This window comes from Chrysemys picta, chromosome 10 (genome assembly GCF_011386835.1).
Source record: "Chrysemys picta bellii isolate R12L10 chromosome 10, ASM1138683v2, whole genome shotgun sequence".
In the NCBI taxonomy this organism is placed as follows: domain Eukaryota; kingdom Metazoa; phylum Chordata; order Testudines; family Emydidae; genus Chrysemys; species Chrysemys picta.
Genome location: NC_088800.1, coordinates 43,833,838 through 43,849,268, shown reverse-complemented (window position 1 = coordinate 43,849,268; position 15,431 = coordinate 43,833,838). Strand labels below are relative to the sequence as shown.

The 15,431-nt window shown below is 50.0% G+C and overlaps 1 protein-coding gene across 32 annotated transcripts in view; it reads left to right on the top strand.

The window, feature by feature from the left end:
- The window catches only part of CELF6 (CUGBP Elav-like family member 6), a 261,681-nt gene that overhangs the window by 205,436 nt on the left and 40,814 nt on the right, over positions 1-15,431 (top strand). For 15 of the 32 annotated variants that reach the window (XM_065558550.1, XM_065558533.1, XM_065558532.1 and 12 more), the window contains one exon: positions 7,682-8,301. The exons of 7 other annotated variants lie outside the window; for them this stretch is intronic. Coding sequence is in view for 16 of the 25 variants with exons in the window: in XM_065558533.1 (XP_065414605.1) it covers positions 7,682-7,878 (197 nt within the window). In the remaining 9 variants the exon portion in view is untranslated. Of the gene's footprint in view, positions 1-5,918; positions 7,021-7,640; positions 8,302-15,431 lie in introns of those variants that run through there. 10 more of the 32 variants (XM_065558556.1, XM_065558554.1, XM_065558549.1 and 7 more) reach the window with 7 other exon arrangements.

The window sequence follows — 15,431 nt, the reverse complement described above, 5'->3', positions numbered from 1 at the left end:
TCTCCCTGAGCATTTCACAGTCACTATCACCATCCTGATCAGGTGGTTGGTAATATATCCCTACTGCTATAGTCTTAATTTTAGAGCATGGAATTACTATCCGTAGAGATTCTATGGTACAGTTTGGTTCATTTAAGATTTTTACTTCATTTGACTCTACTTTCTTTCACATATAGGGCACTCTCCCCCGCCCCGCAGCATGGCCTGTTCTGTCCTTCAGATATATTTTGTACCCTGGTATTACTATGTCCCATTGATTATCCTCATTCCACCAAGTTTCTGGTATGCCTATTATATCAATATCCTAATTTAATATGAGGCACTCTAGTTCACCCATCTTATTATTTAGACTTCTAGCATTTGTAATTGAATGGGGCTCTTTTTCATTTGATTGTTTCTCATCAGATCCTACCCGTATTTTATCATCTTCCATCCTCTCCTCCTTACTAGGACACAGAGAATCTCCATTAATAGATCCTCCCCTAAAGGATGTCTCTGTCCGAATCACATGCTCCTGCGTACATGTCGGCTTTCCACCTCTTCCCTCCCCCTCATCTGTTCCTATTTCCAAGAAAACGACATGATGCCTGGACTTTGTAGACTTTATAGACCTTGGCCTGAAGAAAATGACAAACAAAATCACTTCTCTTTAAGATCTCATGCACTGCTTGCATAGGTACCGGGACTTGAGAGGGATGTCATGCATTAGCCTTCTAGTCAATGATCTTCCCTGAAAAGAGTTGTGTAGAGCAAAGCACTGCAATTCCTATCAGTCAGTGGGGCAGCCTGATGCCTCAGCACAGTTTGTTGAGGTTGTGACAAGCAGTGGTCGCTAAGGCAATTGGAGTGCAATGCGTACCTCCATCCAGGTAAGACAAGGAGGACTGATACCATGGTGACGGACTTGGTATAGGAGAGTGGATGGACGATTGGTAGATATTCCCCCAGTGAGCTGGGATGAGCCAAGTAGCACTTAGGCTTCATCATGGCTAGATACTACCTCTAGGAGTACAGAGCCATCCCAGAGAACAACTATTTTTCCTGTCCTTTGCTCTGACGTTGGCCTCGGTGGTCACTAAGTCCTGGACCAGGTGTTGCTTCTTTGGTCAGAAAAGTATGTTAATTAGTGAGAAAAGATATTTTCAGGTGAAATGTCACAAGCTTTCCCAACCCTGCAGAGATGGGCCAAAGACATACTTGTGCCCGGAGGGCGTGTGAAGACATTTGCACAGCCCTCTTTATGTGTAGAGGATGGAAGTACCCTGAGGTCAGTTCCCTAACCAAGTCTTTATCTCATGCCAGGACCTGCTCAGGCAGCAGGTGTAACATAATGATCAGTTTAATGTTGCATAGTCACTGTGCTGTATACAAAGAATGTTATAAAAGGGGCCAGCAGTCTAGTGTCCAAAATCAGTTAAAAATAGAAAGCAGGCATGGCATTAACCAGAACAGACCCCTACAAACATGTCTATGTGTACCTTGGGCCAGCTCTTCAGCTGGCCTGCAGAAGTGTGGTTTCATTGAGGTCCATGGAGCTAGACCAATTTACACTAACTGAAGCTCAAGCCCAGTTATTTTATGGCTATTGAAGGCCTGAACAAACCCATGCAGCCAAAAAATCAAAAGTCCTATATTCATGTGAGCAAACTCAGCACACGGGGCTGGTCCAGTCTGAGAGACAGGATGGTCCAGTGGCTAGGGTACTAACACAGTACTCAATTGACAGGGACTCTGCCACGGACTCTGTTTGTGACTTTGGGCATGTCACTTAGTCTGTGACTCAGTTCCCCCTCTGTGAAATGGAAATGATAGTTCTTACCTATCTTGCAAGGTGTTGTAAGGCTGAGTAGATGAAAGAATTCAAGGTACCCCTATGGTCACGGGGGGCCACAGAGGTTTAATCAAAATACAGATGAGTAACATCAGATGAACTTAGAGTAGGTGTTTGTCATACCAGCTTGCATTAGGAAGCCCCAGTGAAAAGGGAAGAGGTCGTGGAAATGGAGTAAGTAGCGAGAGGCTGGGAATCTTTTAGCTGCCCAGGCATCTCAGCATTTCACTCTGCAGCTCTCCTGGAGGTTTGTTCATGTGTGGCCATCCCATTCCCCCACCCACTCCTGCTCAGCACTTAGCTCACAGACAAAAGAAGGTGGCAGGAGTCATGGCTTGTTTTGAAATCTTGTACTCCTGAGAGTAATAACAAAATCCCCTCCTGGCACATGCTGCTACCCCAGTGGGAGGAGTGTGGAAGGAGACAGTGTCACAGACAAAGCAGCTAGACTCCCCAAACCCACAGGTTTGATCCCCTCCCCCAGACTCAACTCACCCCATCAGTTTTCTGAGACTGAGTACTGGCCTCTGGCTAGTGACCTTAAAACTCAAGGTCTTCTGTGTGTGTACTAAAGATCCCCTGGCCCTTTCCTTAAAATGAGAGGAGTCCCCTGTCCTCTCTGGCTATGCTGTGCCCTGGAGATTGCTGTACATTGGGCTGTCAAGCATTTTGGAAAGCTGTAGGTTGTGAAATACAGGAGATGTTATTGTGATGCATGGGATCAGCTGTCTTTGCTTTCAACATTGACACACCTGAACCAAGTAATCTACAGTGTGTTCACCTTACAGTTACTGCCTCAGGCCAGTTATTAGGCACAGACACATCATGTCTATAGACTGCCCGGGGTGGGGGTTTTACTACTCTTGGGATAATCCTGTGAATGGGGCTAGGAAATGCTTTTATATAAGCTATCGACACACTGGTAAGATGCTTTGCAGCTGGTCTTCCACTCCAAACGTGCTGTGGCAATCCCTTAGCATCCCACTGAAATCAATGGGACACCCTTGGTACAGTACATCATTCAGCAAAGGGAGGTGCATCCTGTTTGAGGAACGTGGCATACTTAGCAGCATGCTTACATGGACAAGATGGTACCATTTCTCCAAGGGAGAGCGAAGCTTTTGAATTGGCATAAAAGACTCTAGGAACCAGGTTGGTCTAAATTGGCATAACTCCATTGGTAACCCCAGTTTTCACTGCTGAGTATTTGGTCCTAGAAGAAGACAGTCCCTACCGTGGTGATGTCTCATGTAGCTGGACAGATATCAGAGGCCATTCAGGTGCATTACAACCTTATAAATCGCAGCAGCTGTTGACCATGCTAGGCTGCCCTGCAGTGAATCAATAAACTTCTCTGTCAGCCTGGTTTAGTTGCATGGCACTGCCAAGAGCTCCTGGGTAAGTTCTGAGGCATCTTGCATTGGTATAGAGCTGGGAAATATGCGCATGCTATGACAGCCGGTAGATGCCAAGTGTAACGATGCGGCCTCTGGCGGGACACAACTGAGAATATCAATTCAGGACAAAGTGCTTAGAGCAGGGCAGTCACAGCCCAAGGCTGGGTGTCCTTTATTATTAAGGCACACAACAAACCAGCCAAACAGAGAGGACAAGCAATTCCCTTAGACACTCCAGTTTCCCAGTTTCCCCACCAGCACTTCTCCTTATGGGGATGAATGGTTATGAAAACCAATACCCCAGTAAAAGAAAAAAGGTTTTCCCAATCCCAAAGGACCAAGCCTCAGACCCAGGTCAATATACAAGTCAGATGTTACCCACAAATCATGCTGTTGCCAATCCTTTAGACTCTAAAATCTAAAGGTTTATTCATAAAAAGAAAGAAATATAGATGAGAGCTAAAATTGGTTAAATGGGATCAATTACATACAGCAATGGCAAAGTTCTTGGTTCAGGCTTGTAGCAGTAATGGAATAAACTGCAGGTTCAAATCAAGTCTCTGGAATACATCCCCCGCTGGGATGGGTCCTCAGTCCTTTGTTCAAAGCTTCAGTTTGTAGCAAAGTTCCTCCAGAGATAAGAAGTAGGATTGAAGACAAAATGGAGGGGTTTCCAGGGCCTTTTGTATCCTCTGCCATGTGGAAGGACCCCTTTGTTCTTACTGTCGAAAATCACAGCAGCAAGGTGGAGTTTGGAGTCACATGGGCAAGTCACGTGTCCATGCATGACTCAGTTTTTTACAGGTAGAGCAGCCATTGCTCACATGCTACCTTGAATGTCCCCAGGAAGACTCCTAATATGTGGATTGGAGTTTCCCAACATCCATTGTCAGTTAAGTGTTTCTTGATTGGGCACTTAATCTGAAGAGTCCCTTCTCAATAAGCTGGCCAAATGCTTCACTGGTGCTACTTAGAATCAAACACATTGAGATAGAAGTACATAGCCAATATTTATAACTTTAAATACAAAAATGATATATGCATACAGATAGCATAATCATAACCAGCAAATCATAACCTTTTTATAGACACCTCACTCGACAACCTTTGTACAATATTTGCTGCAAATATATAACAGTGATTGCAACAATAATCTATACGGTCACAGTTCATGTCAATAATGTCACACCAAAGTCAGGACCTGTAGATAGATCTCCACTATTATGAAGATCAACATCCCCCACAGCACACCTTTCAAAACCCAGGGGTCCTACACATGCCTATCACAACATGTGATAAAAACAACGAGGAGTCCTTGTGGCACCTTAGAGACTAACAAATTTATTTGGGCATAAGTTTTCGTGGGCTAGAACCCACTTCATCCGATGCATCGAGTGGAAAATACAGGAGCAGGTATAAATACATGAAGGACGATCCCTCACTCTCACAGACCTTGGGAAATAGGCCAGTCCTCAATTACAGACAGCCCCCCAACCTGAAGCAAATACTCACCAGCAACTACACACCACACAACAAAAACACCAACCCAGGAACCAAACCCTGCAACAAACCCTGTTGCCAACTCTGTCCACATATCTATTCAAGGGACACCATCTTAGGACCTAACCACATCAGCCACACCATCAGGGGCTCATTCACCTGCACATCTACTGATTTGATATATGCCATCGTGTGCCAGCAATGCCCTTCTGCCATGTACATTGACCAAACCGGACAGTCTCTACGCAAAAGAATAAATGGACACAAATCTGACATCAGGAATCATAACATTCAAAAACCAGTAGGAGAACACTTCAATCTCCCTGGTCACTCAATAACAGACTTAAAAGTGGCAATTCTTCAACAACAAAAATTCAAAAACAGACCCCAATGTGAAACTGCAGAACTGGAATTAATTTGCAAACTGGACACCATCAGATTAGGCCTGAAAAAAGACTGGGAGTGGTTGGGTCATCACAAAACCTAAACCTAATTTTCCCAATACTAATTTCCCCCTACCATTACTCACACCTTCTTGTCAACTGCCTGAAATGGGCCATTCTCATTACCACTTCAAAAGTTATTTTTCCTCCCTTGGTATCCTGCTGTCAATTGAATTGTCTCGTTAGACTGACCTCACACTTGGTAAGGCAACTCAAATATTTTCACGTATTTATACCTGCTCCTGTATTTTCCACTCCATGCATCTGATAAAGTGGGTTCTAGCCCATGAAAGCTTATGCCCAAATAAATTTGTTAGTCTCTAAGGTGTCACAAGGACTCCTCGTTGTTTTTGCTGATACAGACTAACACGGCTACCACTCTGAAACCTGACAACGTGGTATATCTCATCCAGTACACCAACAACAACTATGTGGGCGAAACCATTCGCAAGCTCTCAAATGAATTCACACAGGAAAATGATAAGACAATAACACCCTGTCACCTGGGTGTGAACAATTTTCACACAATGATCATTTGTCATCACAGTCATCATTTTCAAAGGAAACCTGCACAACACCTTCAAAAGACCAGCCTGGGATCTTAAATTCATAACACTGCTAGACACTAAAGATCATGGACTGGACAGAGACACTGGAATCATGGATTATTACAACAATCTATAATCCACTAACAACCCCCACAAGCTGACTTTTTTCCCCCTCCCTTCTTCCCCACTATGACTGCAGGGGTGTTAACAGACTTCACCTTGAATGGTCCCTTGAAATGTGGGTTAACGACTTACGCTAAATAATCTGTTCCACCTTGTGTTTCCCTGTGACTCTCTGAGTACATTCCCCAGACCTGAAGAAGAGCTCTGTGTGGCTCGAAAGCTTGTCTCAGGCCCTGTTTACACTGGCAAGTTTCTGCACAGTAAAGCAGCTTTCTGCGCTGTAACTCCCAAGGTGGACACACTGCCAAGCCACTTAGTGCGCAGAAACTGCAGTGTTGCAGCACTGTAAAAAAAACACCCCAACAAGAAGCATACAGCTTTCTGCGCCAGGGCTACAGCACTGCAGTGCCAGTGTAGACACCGTGGTGATTACAGTGCTGCAGTTGGTCTCCGGGAGGTGTCCCACAAAGCTTGTTCTCACCTCTCTGGTCATAGATTTGAACTCTACTGCCTTGCCCTCAGGCGACCAACCATCATCCCCACCCCATAAATTCCTTTGGAATTTTGAAAGTCCCCTTCCTGTTTGCTCAGTGACGCATGAGTGGTCTCAGCGCATCTTTCCAGGTGGCCATGCCTGCTCCACACACCAGGCAATCCCCCGCTTGGAGCAATGCTGAGCTGCTGGACCTCATCAGCATTTGGGGAGAGGAGGCTGTCCAGTCCCAGCTGCGCTCCAGCAGTAGGAATTATGATACCTACGGACAGATTTCACGATGCATGACAGAAAGGGGCCATGATCGGGACACATTGCAATGTAGGGTAAAAGTGAAGGAACTGCGGAACACCTACCACAAGGCGTGGGAGGCAAACCACCGCTCTAGTGGTGCACCCACGAGCTGCCAGTTCTACAAAGAGCTGGACGCAATATTCGGTGGCGACCCCACCTCCACTGCAAAGACCACTGTGGATATTTTGGTGGCTCACGTGCCAGTTGAGAGTGGACCGATCCAGAAGGAGGAAATCTTGGATGAAGATGTGGAGTGGAAGGGGGACCCAAGGCAGAGGATGACTCAGACATCAGAGATGCATGCAGCCAGGAGCTCTTTTCTATCCGGAGGAAGCTAGCCAGTCACAGCTGGCAGATGTTGGCGAAGCGCAAACAGAAGAGGAGGCCCCTGGTAAGTGGATCTGATTTTGGGAATTGCTGAAGCGAGTTGTTGGGGGCAGGAGGGTTGTAGAAAGCAGGCTGGTCTCCCACCGCATGACTAGTCTGAGAGGCGGAACAAGCTTTTGGTTGACTCCCTCACTTCACGGGAAACTCCCTCAGAGATCTCCAGGAAAATCTTGTGGAGATACTGGGCAATCCGTGGCTGCAGATTCTTCAGCAAAGCTGCTTTGTTTCTTGCCCCATTAAAAGTAACTTTTCCACGCCACTGTGCCGTCATGGGGCAGGGGAGATCATTGCTGCACACAGGCGAGCTGCATAGGGGCCAGGGCCCTCCCTTGATTCCCTGCTCACCCTCAGCAGTGAGATATCTTCCATAATGATCACATCCTATGGAAAGTGTGGGGACAGGAATGATTATCAGGTCTCCCTACAGTGCTGGCTGTCCCCAAGAGCCACATGCCCAGTGTACAGCAGGGTCTGGGAAGAGTGATTTACCCTGCCCCGGTGGCTACTCGCCATTTTGAGGGTCTTGTGGCTCATGTGTGCTTGCCTGGGGTCAGCCAGTTAGTGGCAGGTGTGTGAGTACTGGCTGTGTTTTAAATCACTGAACCAATGTTCTCTGTGTTACAGACAATACTGCTTCTGTAAAATGTTGCATTTAAACTTCACAGAGATGACCTTGGGAGCCCAGCCTCCCTCTTCGTTATCAGCGGCTGAACGGCTGCGCAGAATTAGAAAGCAGCCAAGAAGAACTAAGGTGGACTTTCTACATGATGTTATGATGCACTCCGCGGCCGAAAAACAGGAATTGAAGGAGTGGCGGGACAGTGAGAAGAGAGACCAAAAGGTGAACGCGGTGCTAGAATGAAGCCATGGAGTGACTCTAAAAGTTATGGAGTGCCAAGCGGCCACGCTCCAGGCGATACTAGCACTGCAAACTGAGCAGCTCCGTGCCCACCCTCCCCTGCAGCCGCTGTCTCAAAACTCTTTCCCATGCACCCCCCAGACACAGCCAACACACTCTTATCAAACTCCTGTGTCCAGTCTATACCCGCAGCATTCCACTCCTCCCCCCTCACAGTCCTGCTGAAGTACAGTACCCGTTGCATTGTACTCTAAAGGAGAAGGTTGGATATGATCCCTGGACATACACAAATCTTTAGCTGTCCAAGGACACCACCTCCTCCTGGAACCTTCCTTTCCCCCATCTCCCTTACCGCTGATGGGTTTTTTTGTTTGACTCTCTCCTCCTGTTGTTGTTTTTTAATAAAAGAATTGTGTTGGTTTGAAAGCAATCTTTATTCTATTAATTGAAAGCAAACAGAGCCCTGCAAAGCAACAGACAATTATCTTAAACCTTCATATTGCATCATCTGCACCAATCACAATCCTCTCCTAACATTACAAGCACTACACCCCCGAGCATAGCACCAAATATTAGTGGCTTTCAGCGTCAGATTGCTGCCTCAAGGCATCCCTTATCCTTATGGCCCTGCGCTGTGCCCCTCTAATAGCCCTGGTCTCTGGCTGTTCAAACTCAGCCACCAAGCACTAAGCCGCTGCGGTCCAGCCCTGAGTGAAGCTTTCACCCTTCCCTTCACAAATATTATGGAGCGTACAGCACATGGCTGTAAGCATAGGAATATTGTCATCGGCCAGGTCCAGCTTCCCATAGAGGCAGCGCCAACAGGCCTTTAAACGGCCAAAAGCACACTCAACAGTCATTCTGCACTTGCTCAGCCTGTTGTTGAACCTCTCCTTGTTGCTGTCAATTTGCCCTGTGTATGGCTTCATAAGCCATGGCATTAAGGGGTTGGTGGGGTCTCCCAGGATCACAATGAGCATTTCAACTTCCTCTACGGTGATCTTCTGGTCCAGGAAGGAAGTCCCTGCTTGCAGCTTCCTGAACAGGCCAGTGTGACGAAAGATGCGTGTGTCATGCACCCTTCCGGACCAGCCTGCGTTAATGTCTGTGAAACGCCCATGGTGATGCACAAGCGCCTGGAAAACCACTGAGAAATACCCCTTGCGATTAATGTACTCGGTGGCTAGGTGGTCTGGGGCCAGAATTGGAATATGCGTGCTATCTATCACCCCCTCCGCAGTTAGGGAAGCCCATTTGTGCAAAACCATCTACAATGTCACACACATTGCCCAGAGTCACGGTCTTTCAGAGCAGAATGTGATTAGTGGCCCTGCAGACTTCCGTCAACACGAGTCCAACGGTAGACTTTCCCACTCCGAACTGGTTAGCGACCGATCGGTAACAGTCTGGAGTAGCCAGCTTCCACAGTGCCATCACCACGCACTTCTCCAATGGCAGGGCAGCTCTCATTCTCATGTCCTTGCGCTGCAGGGCTGGGGCGAGCTCATCACACAGTCCCATGAATGTGGCTTTCCTCATCCGAAAGTTCTGCAGCCATTGCTCGTTATCCCAGACGTGCATCATGATGTGATCCCACCACTCAGTGCTTGTTTCCCGAGCCCAAAAGCGGTGTTCCACTATCGTCAGCACCTCTGTGAATGCCACAAGCAATCTCGTGTTGTAGCTACTATGCGTGGTGAGATCAATGTCGCACTCCTCTTGCCTTTGTAGTTTAAGGAATAACTCCGCTGCCACTAGTGATGTGTTGGTCAGAGCGAGCAGCATACTGGTCAACAGTTGGGGATCCATTCCTGCAGCCAGAAGATGGCGCCAAATGCGGACGGAAGCATAGGGATTGCTGGGATGCAAAGCAATGCATTGCGGGGCATTGGGACAGGACCCAGGATGCCCCGCGACTCCCTCCGCCTTCCTACAACTCTTAGTGGCAGAAGAGGAAGTGGTGCTCTGTGGGATAGCTGCCCAGAGTGCACCGCTCCAAATACTGCTGCAAGTGCCATAAGTGTGAACACACTAGTGCACAGGCAGCTGACAGTGTGAACACACAACGCTCTCTGAGCGGCGCTGTAGCTCCCGGTGCTGTAACTCTGCCAGTGTAGACATTCCCTCTCTCACTAGCAGATGTTGGTCCAATAAAAGATATTACCTCACCTGTAATATCCTGGGACCAGATGGCTGCAACTACACTGCATACAATCATGACCGTGATGCACAGGTAATAGACAATGTTGGGAGGCATTAGTACCATGCAGTGTAACCTTCACCATCCCTCTAGGGCAGTGTGATCAACAGTGCATTTGAAGAGTGTATTGGAGAGGCAGTGGGGCTCCTAGTGGTTAGTCTGGGGGTAAAAGTCACCTGTCCCAAGTTGGTTTTCTAGTACAAGGAGTCATGCTGGACACTTGGCTCCCGCTGCTTTGGGTGCGGGAGGTTGGTAGGTTGGTATTAATCCTCCAAACATGCTAAGAAGAAAGAGTGGAAATATTATTATCATTGCTACCCCCCTTTTCTCCTGTCCTCTCTGCCACCCCTTCCCCACTCACACACTCACGCCTCCGCACTCACGCACACGCCTGCAAACTCATACATAGGCTAGCACATGCTTGCATTTGGAAGCTGTCACAGTACTCTCTGCACCCACAGTCCCTTATGCTCCTGCACATTCATGCATCGTATTCACAGTCATGCTCCATACACAGATCCACACACACACCCTTGCCCACGTACTGTCAGTAAAACTTATACATGCCTCAGCTGTGTCGGCTAAAGTTGAACAGGAAACTGGAGGGGAAGGAAGATGATAATATATAATATAATAATATATAGTCTGGGAGCCTTCCAATTCCACTGTCCCTCCAGAGGGTTTCCAGTTTAGAGTCCCAGCATATTTCTCACCACCGCTCATCTACAAAGCTCGTCCAGATATATTAATTACACACAATTTCTGGTGAGAACACTAGTAGCAACAATGTCTTTTTGTCTTTCCCTGGCATTTCTAGCACATCAGGTATCTGGAACTGTGCAACTGACTCAGTGATAATGAATCCTTTTGTTGTTGGGTTAAAATGTGCAAAGCATGTATTTTCAGATGTAGCACTGCATTCATTTCAGTGTAAGGCTTCCCAGAAGAACTCACTATAACAGCTTGGAATAGTTGCGCTCTGGAGAAGGTAAAGAAAGTCATTATGGAGCGTGGTGTGTTGGACTCCCAAATTGCAGCTCTGTCGCAATGGGTTAAGTCTCATACTTCCTTGCCAGTGCAGAAATCACTTGTTCTCTTTGTGGCTAGATCTTCAGCATCACACTGGTTCACCTACCCCACTCCTTACAGTTCTCTCCCAGCCAGGGCCCCAGCAGGAAATTGCATTGCGATAACTGAAAATGCTGTCAGCTCTTTGGGGCAGAGACCGTAGTTATGTTCAATGTTTCCACAGCTTCTGGTCTATGCCTGAGGCGCCTATGCACTACAGTAATAGATACACCTCTCTGTCTCACATTTTAAACAGCTGCTCTTAAAGAAACGGGTGTTTTCTCCAGATACCATCCTCCGGGGTTCTTGCTCCATCAGCACTTCAGGTCATTATTTGGGCTCAGGTTTTTCTAGTGCTCTGAGGAACTCCACTCCCACCCTCATGCTCCGGAGCACCTCTATGGTTTGGCGCCTCAGCACCTCACTACTGGCACCTAGTGCCCTGGCACCTGGGTTTTGTTAATGACCCAGTGCCTGGCTTGGTGCTTTACTGCATTGTGTTATGGTAGGTGGCGCCTGCCTGGGCACCAGATACATCTAGTCTTCGGAGCCCATGTCGGTGGTTCCCTTGACCCACCTCAGCAGCCACATTGGTGTCTCAGGTAGTATCACATCAGGGCCCCGCCATTCTCCTCAGCACTCTGACCCCTTCCTGCAGGATTTCCCTTTGGGGACCCTGGAAACGGGGCTCTTTGCCATTCACCTAAAAAAAACAAAACAAGCACCTGAGCTGTTGCTCCTGCACCAAGCAAAGAGTGCGTTAGCAGGCCACTGCGCCAGCCACTGGGCCCCTCCAGGAGATCTCTTAGAATGTGGCCTAAGGCTTCCTGGCTGCTGAGATTCCCTCTGGCAGCAGGAAAGGGTGGGAAGAAACTATGGAGTGTTGCAGTCAGGCCCAGCAGCCCCTTTACTTGCCCTGCCTCACTTCCTCCCTCCCCTGGCTGTCTGACTGAAAGCTGGAGCCCATCCAGGTGCCTCTGGCAGCTATCTCACTTGCCCACTCATTAGTGGAAGGTTGGCCAGGTTCTCTACAGCCTCTAGTGTCAGGTTCATGCAGGGCTTGACACTTTTGAGTTCCCCCTCCCCCAAAATTAAATTAGGGTTACCATACGTCCGGATTTTCCCGGACATGTCCGGCTTTTGGGGGCTCAAATCCCCGTCCGGGGGGAAATCCCCAAAAGCCGGGCATGTCCGGGAAAATCGGGAGGGCTCGGCCGGGGCCTCTTTGGCCGGGGCCGGTGCGGGGCCGGGCCGGGGTCGCGGGGCCGGGAGCCGGGGGGGTCCGCTGGGCCGCAGGGCCGGGCCGGGCCCGCGGGGCCAGGAGGTCCGCTGGGCCGCGGGGTCCGCGGGGCCGGGAGCCGGGGGGTCCGCAGGGCCGGGGGGGTCCGCTGGGCCGCGGGGCCGGGAGCCGGTCCGGGCCCGCGGGGCCGGGAGCCGGGGGGGTCCGCTGGGCCGCGGGGCCGGGGGGTCCGCTGGGCCGCGGGGCTGGGGTGTCCGCTGGGCCGGGGGGTCCGCTGGGCCACGGGGCCGGGGGGTCCGCTGGGCCGGGAGCCGGGGGGGTCCGCGGGGCCGGGAGCCAGGGGGTCCGCTGGACCGCGGGGTCCGCTGGGCCGGGGGGTCCGCTGGGCCGCGGGGCCGGGAGCCGGTCCGGGCCCGCGGGGCCGGGAGCCGGGGGGTCCGTTGGGCCGCGGGGCCAGGAGCTGGGCCGGGCCCGCGGGGCCGGGAGGTCCGGTGGGCCGCGGGGTCCTCGGGGCCGGGAGCCGGGGGGTCCGCTGGGCCGCGGGGCCGGGAGCCGGGGGGTGCACTGGGCCGCCGGGGGCCGGCAGTGCTGGGCGGGCCGGGGGTGGTCGGCCGGGGCCGGCACCCCAGGGCCCGAGCCGACCCAGGCTGGAGCCGCCGGGGGGCCAGCCTGGGCCGTGCCTCCTCCCCCCACACTCCCCCTTACCTGCTTCAGGCTTCCCACAAATTAAATGTTCGCGGGAAGCAGGGGAGGGGGCGGAGACGTTGGGAAGGGGCGGAGTTGGGGCGGGGGCGGGGGCGGGGCTGGGGGGCGGGGCCGGGGCCCGTGGAGTGTCCTCCATTTGGAGGCACAAAATATGGTAACCCTAATTAAATAGTCTTGTGAGACACCAGATATTAATGTGATCTCAGCAGAGCTGACCCGAGTCCCAAGTTCCTGTGAGATTCTGTGTTTCACATGGAAAGTCATGTGGTATCACTGGTAACAGGGGCTTCAGCGCCCGTCATGGGTGTGCTTCAGGCCCTACTGACTGATCCACCTGACCCCACGTTTTGCAAACATAGGCACCCCTTGTTACAGGGGCCTCTGAACTTAATTGTGGGTGTCCTGGTCAGGAAGATCCTGAGGACTGCAATCCAGCCTTGGAGACTACAACTCCCAAGATGTTAGAGGAAGAGACAGACTTCCGCTTCCAAGGGTGAGGCCTTGAAGCCTCCGTTTTGGATGCAGAGTCACATGCGTTTTGTGGGGAGCTGAGGCTGTGTTACTGGACCCTGGCCAGGGATGGCAGGTTGCTTTGTGGAGCTCTGGCCCAGCTGGGAGCTGCTGCTGAGGGGCTTGGACCAAGCAAGGAGCCAGGCAGGCTATTGCTGGCAGGGGTGTTGGAACAATTTGTACAATGGAGGTGCTGTGAGCCATTGAACCAAACCGTAAACCCTGTATAGAATGGAAACCACTTCAAGTTAGGGGGTGCTGCAGCACCTCCCTTACCCCTAGTTCCAGCATCTATGATTGCTGGGTGTCAATGGAGCCAGGAGACTGCTGTGGTGCCCAGAGCTGCCTGAGGCTGGCCTGCAGTGATGGCAGTGGGAGGAACCACCACCTTGTTTGTTGGGGCAGTGCGTGAAGGGGAAGGGGGTCAGCAAAGAGACTTCAGTGTGAGAAGAGACTAAATAGTCTTATTGGCTGAACAGGATCCAGGTTACTGCCCTCTGGTTCTAACAGCACCTATCCTCAGGGGCTGTGCAGCTTGGAATGACCCCAGGTTAGATTCACTCTGCCCCATGTTGCCTTGGCTGGACTGTGTTACTGGATCCACAGAGCTTTCCTGGCCCCCGCTTCAAGATCTTTAAATGCGCCCACGCAAGGGTCTAGAACTCTGAAATTAAGAGGAGTGCCCCACTCTGGGATCGGGTAACTGATGGCAGTGTAAAGGTAGTAAGTTGGTTACGTTTTATTCATTATGCTAAACAGCATACATCAATTGACTGATTGAAGCACCCCCTACTGACTTAAAGTGATTGTGACATTTTAATTATTCTCAATCTGTTATAGCGTGTTTTTCTAAATTGTGCAGTGAAGGGGTGCTAACTCTAGTCTAAGCGGTTATTATTTGCAGAGAATGGATCGAGGATTCCTACCTATCCACCATCATCACTGGGATACTCAGGATCTCCATCACTGTTGACAGCATCAGGCACACAGGGGGGTGTTGCCTGCTCCTGATAACCCAGGGAGGAAAGGAGGGGTTACATTTTGGAAGCACCATTGGGATCCTTCTGCCACCATGAAATTCTGCAGCAAGAAACTTTTTATATCTATTTTATGCTATTGTAGTTCTGATTATTTTCCTGAACCCTACTGGACTTTAAAGGACTCTATTTCTTTAGTGAACTTTATAATCTCCTCCATCACGGTAAGTTAACGTCCTGGTGTAGAGATTGGCATGCCACCCAGTCAAACCCTTATACTGGGTAAGGTGCTACTGTCTGTCAGGTGTTGGGAACTGTGAAAATCTTTGGGAAGTCCGTGATTTTTACGGTTGCAGAGGTGACTCTAACACCTAGACTGTAGCTGTATTGGTGAGAGCAGCTGCTGACTTGGACCCACTGTGTGTACCCCAGGAAGTTGGGATTGTGGGTGAATTTGGCCCCTGGTCTGTGTTTCTGCCTGGGAGTGCCCAAAAGAGACTATACCAGCTGGGACTGCTGATTTTGTAGCTAAATTGAAGGCTTTACTGGAAGATGTGATGGTCATCGTTACACCAGCATCTGTTACAAATGAGCGTCTGATAACTACACTAGGATAATTGGTGGAAGGCTGTACTCAGTCACCCTGTGGGGGAGTTGGGTACTGTAAGCTGAGTTTCTCCTCTGGTTAAAAGCTACTCCTGCTGGAGAGGATTACTTTGAATCCTAAATGGACCAAGCTACCCAGATGATGGAGGAATGCAAGTGCCCGCGTAGTATCAAAAGGCAACAACTAGCTAAAAGTCTGAGGGGACCAGCCTCTGACATCATCTTATCATTATGCACAAGTAATCTCTCT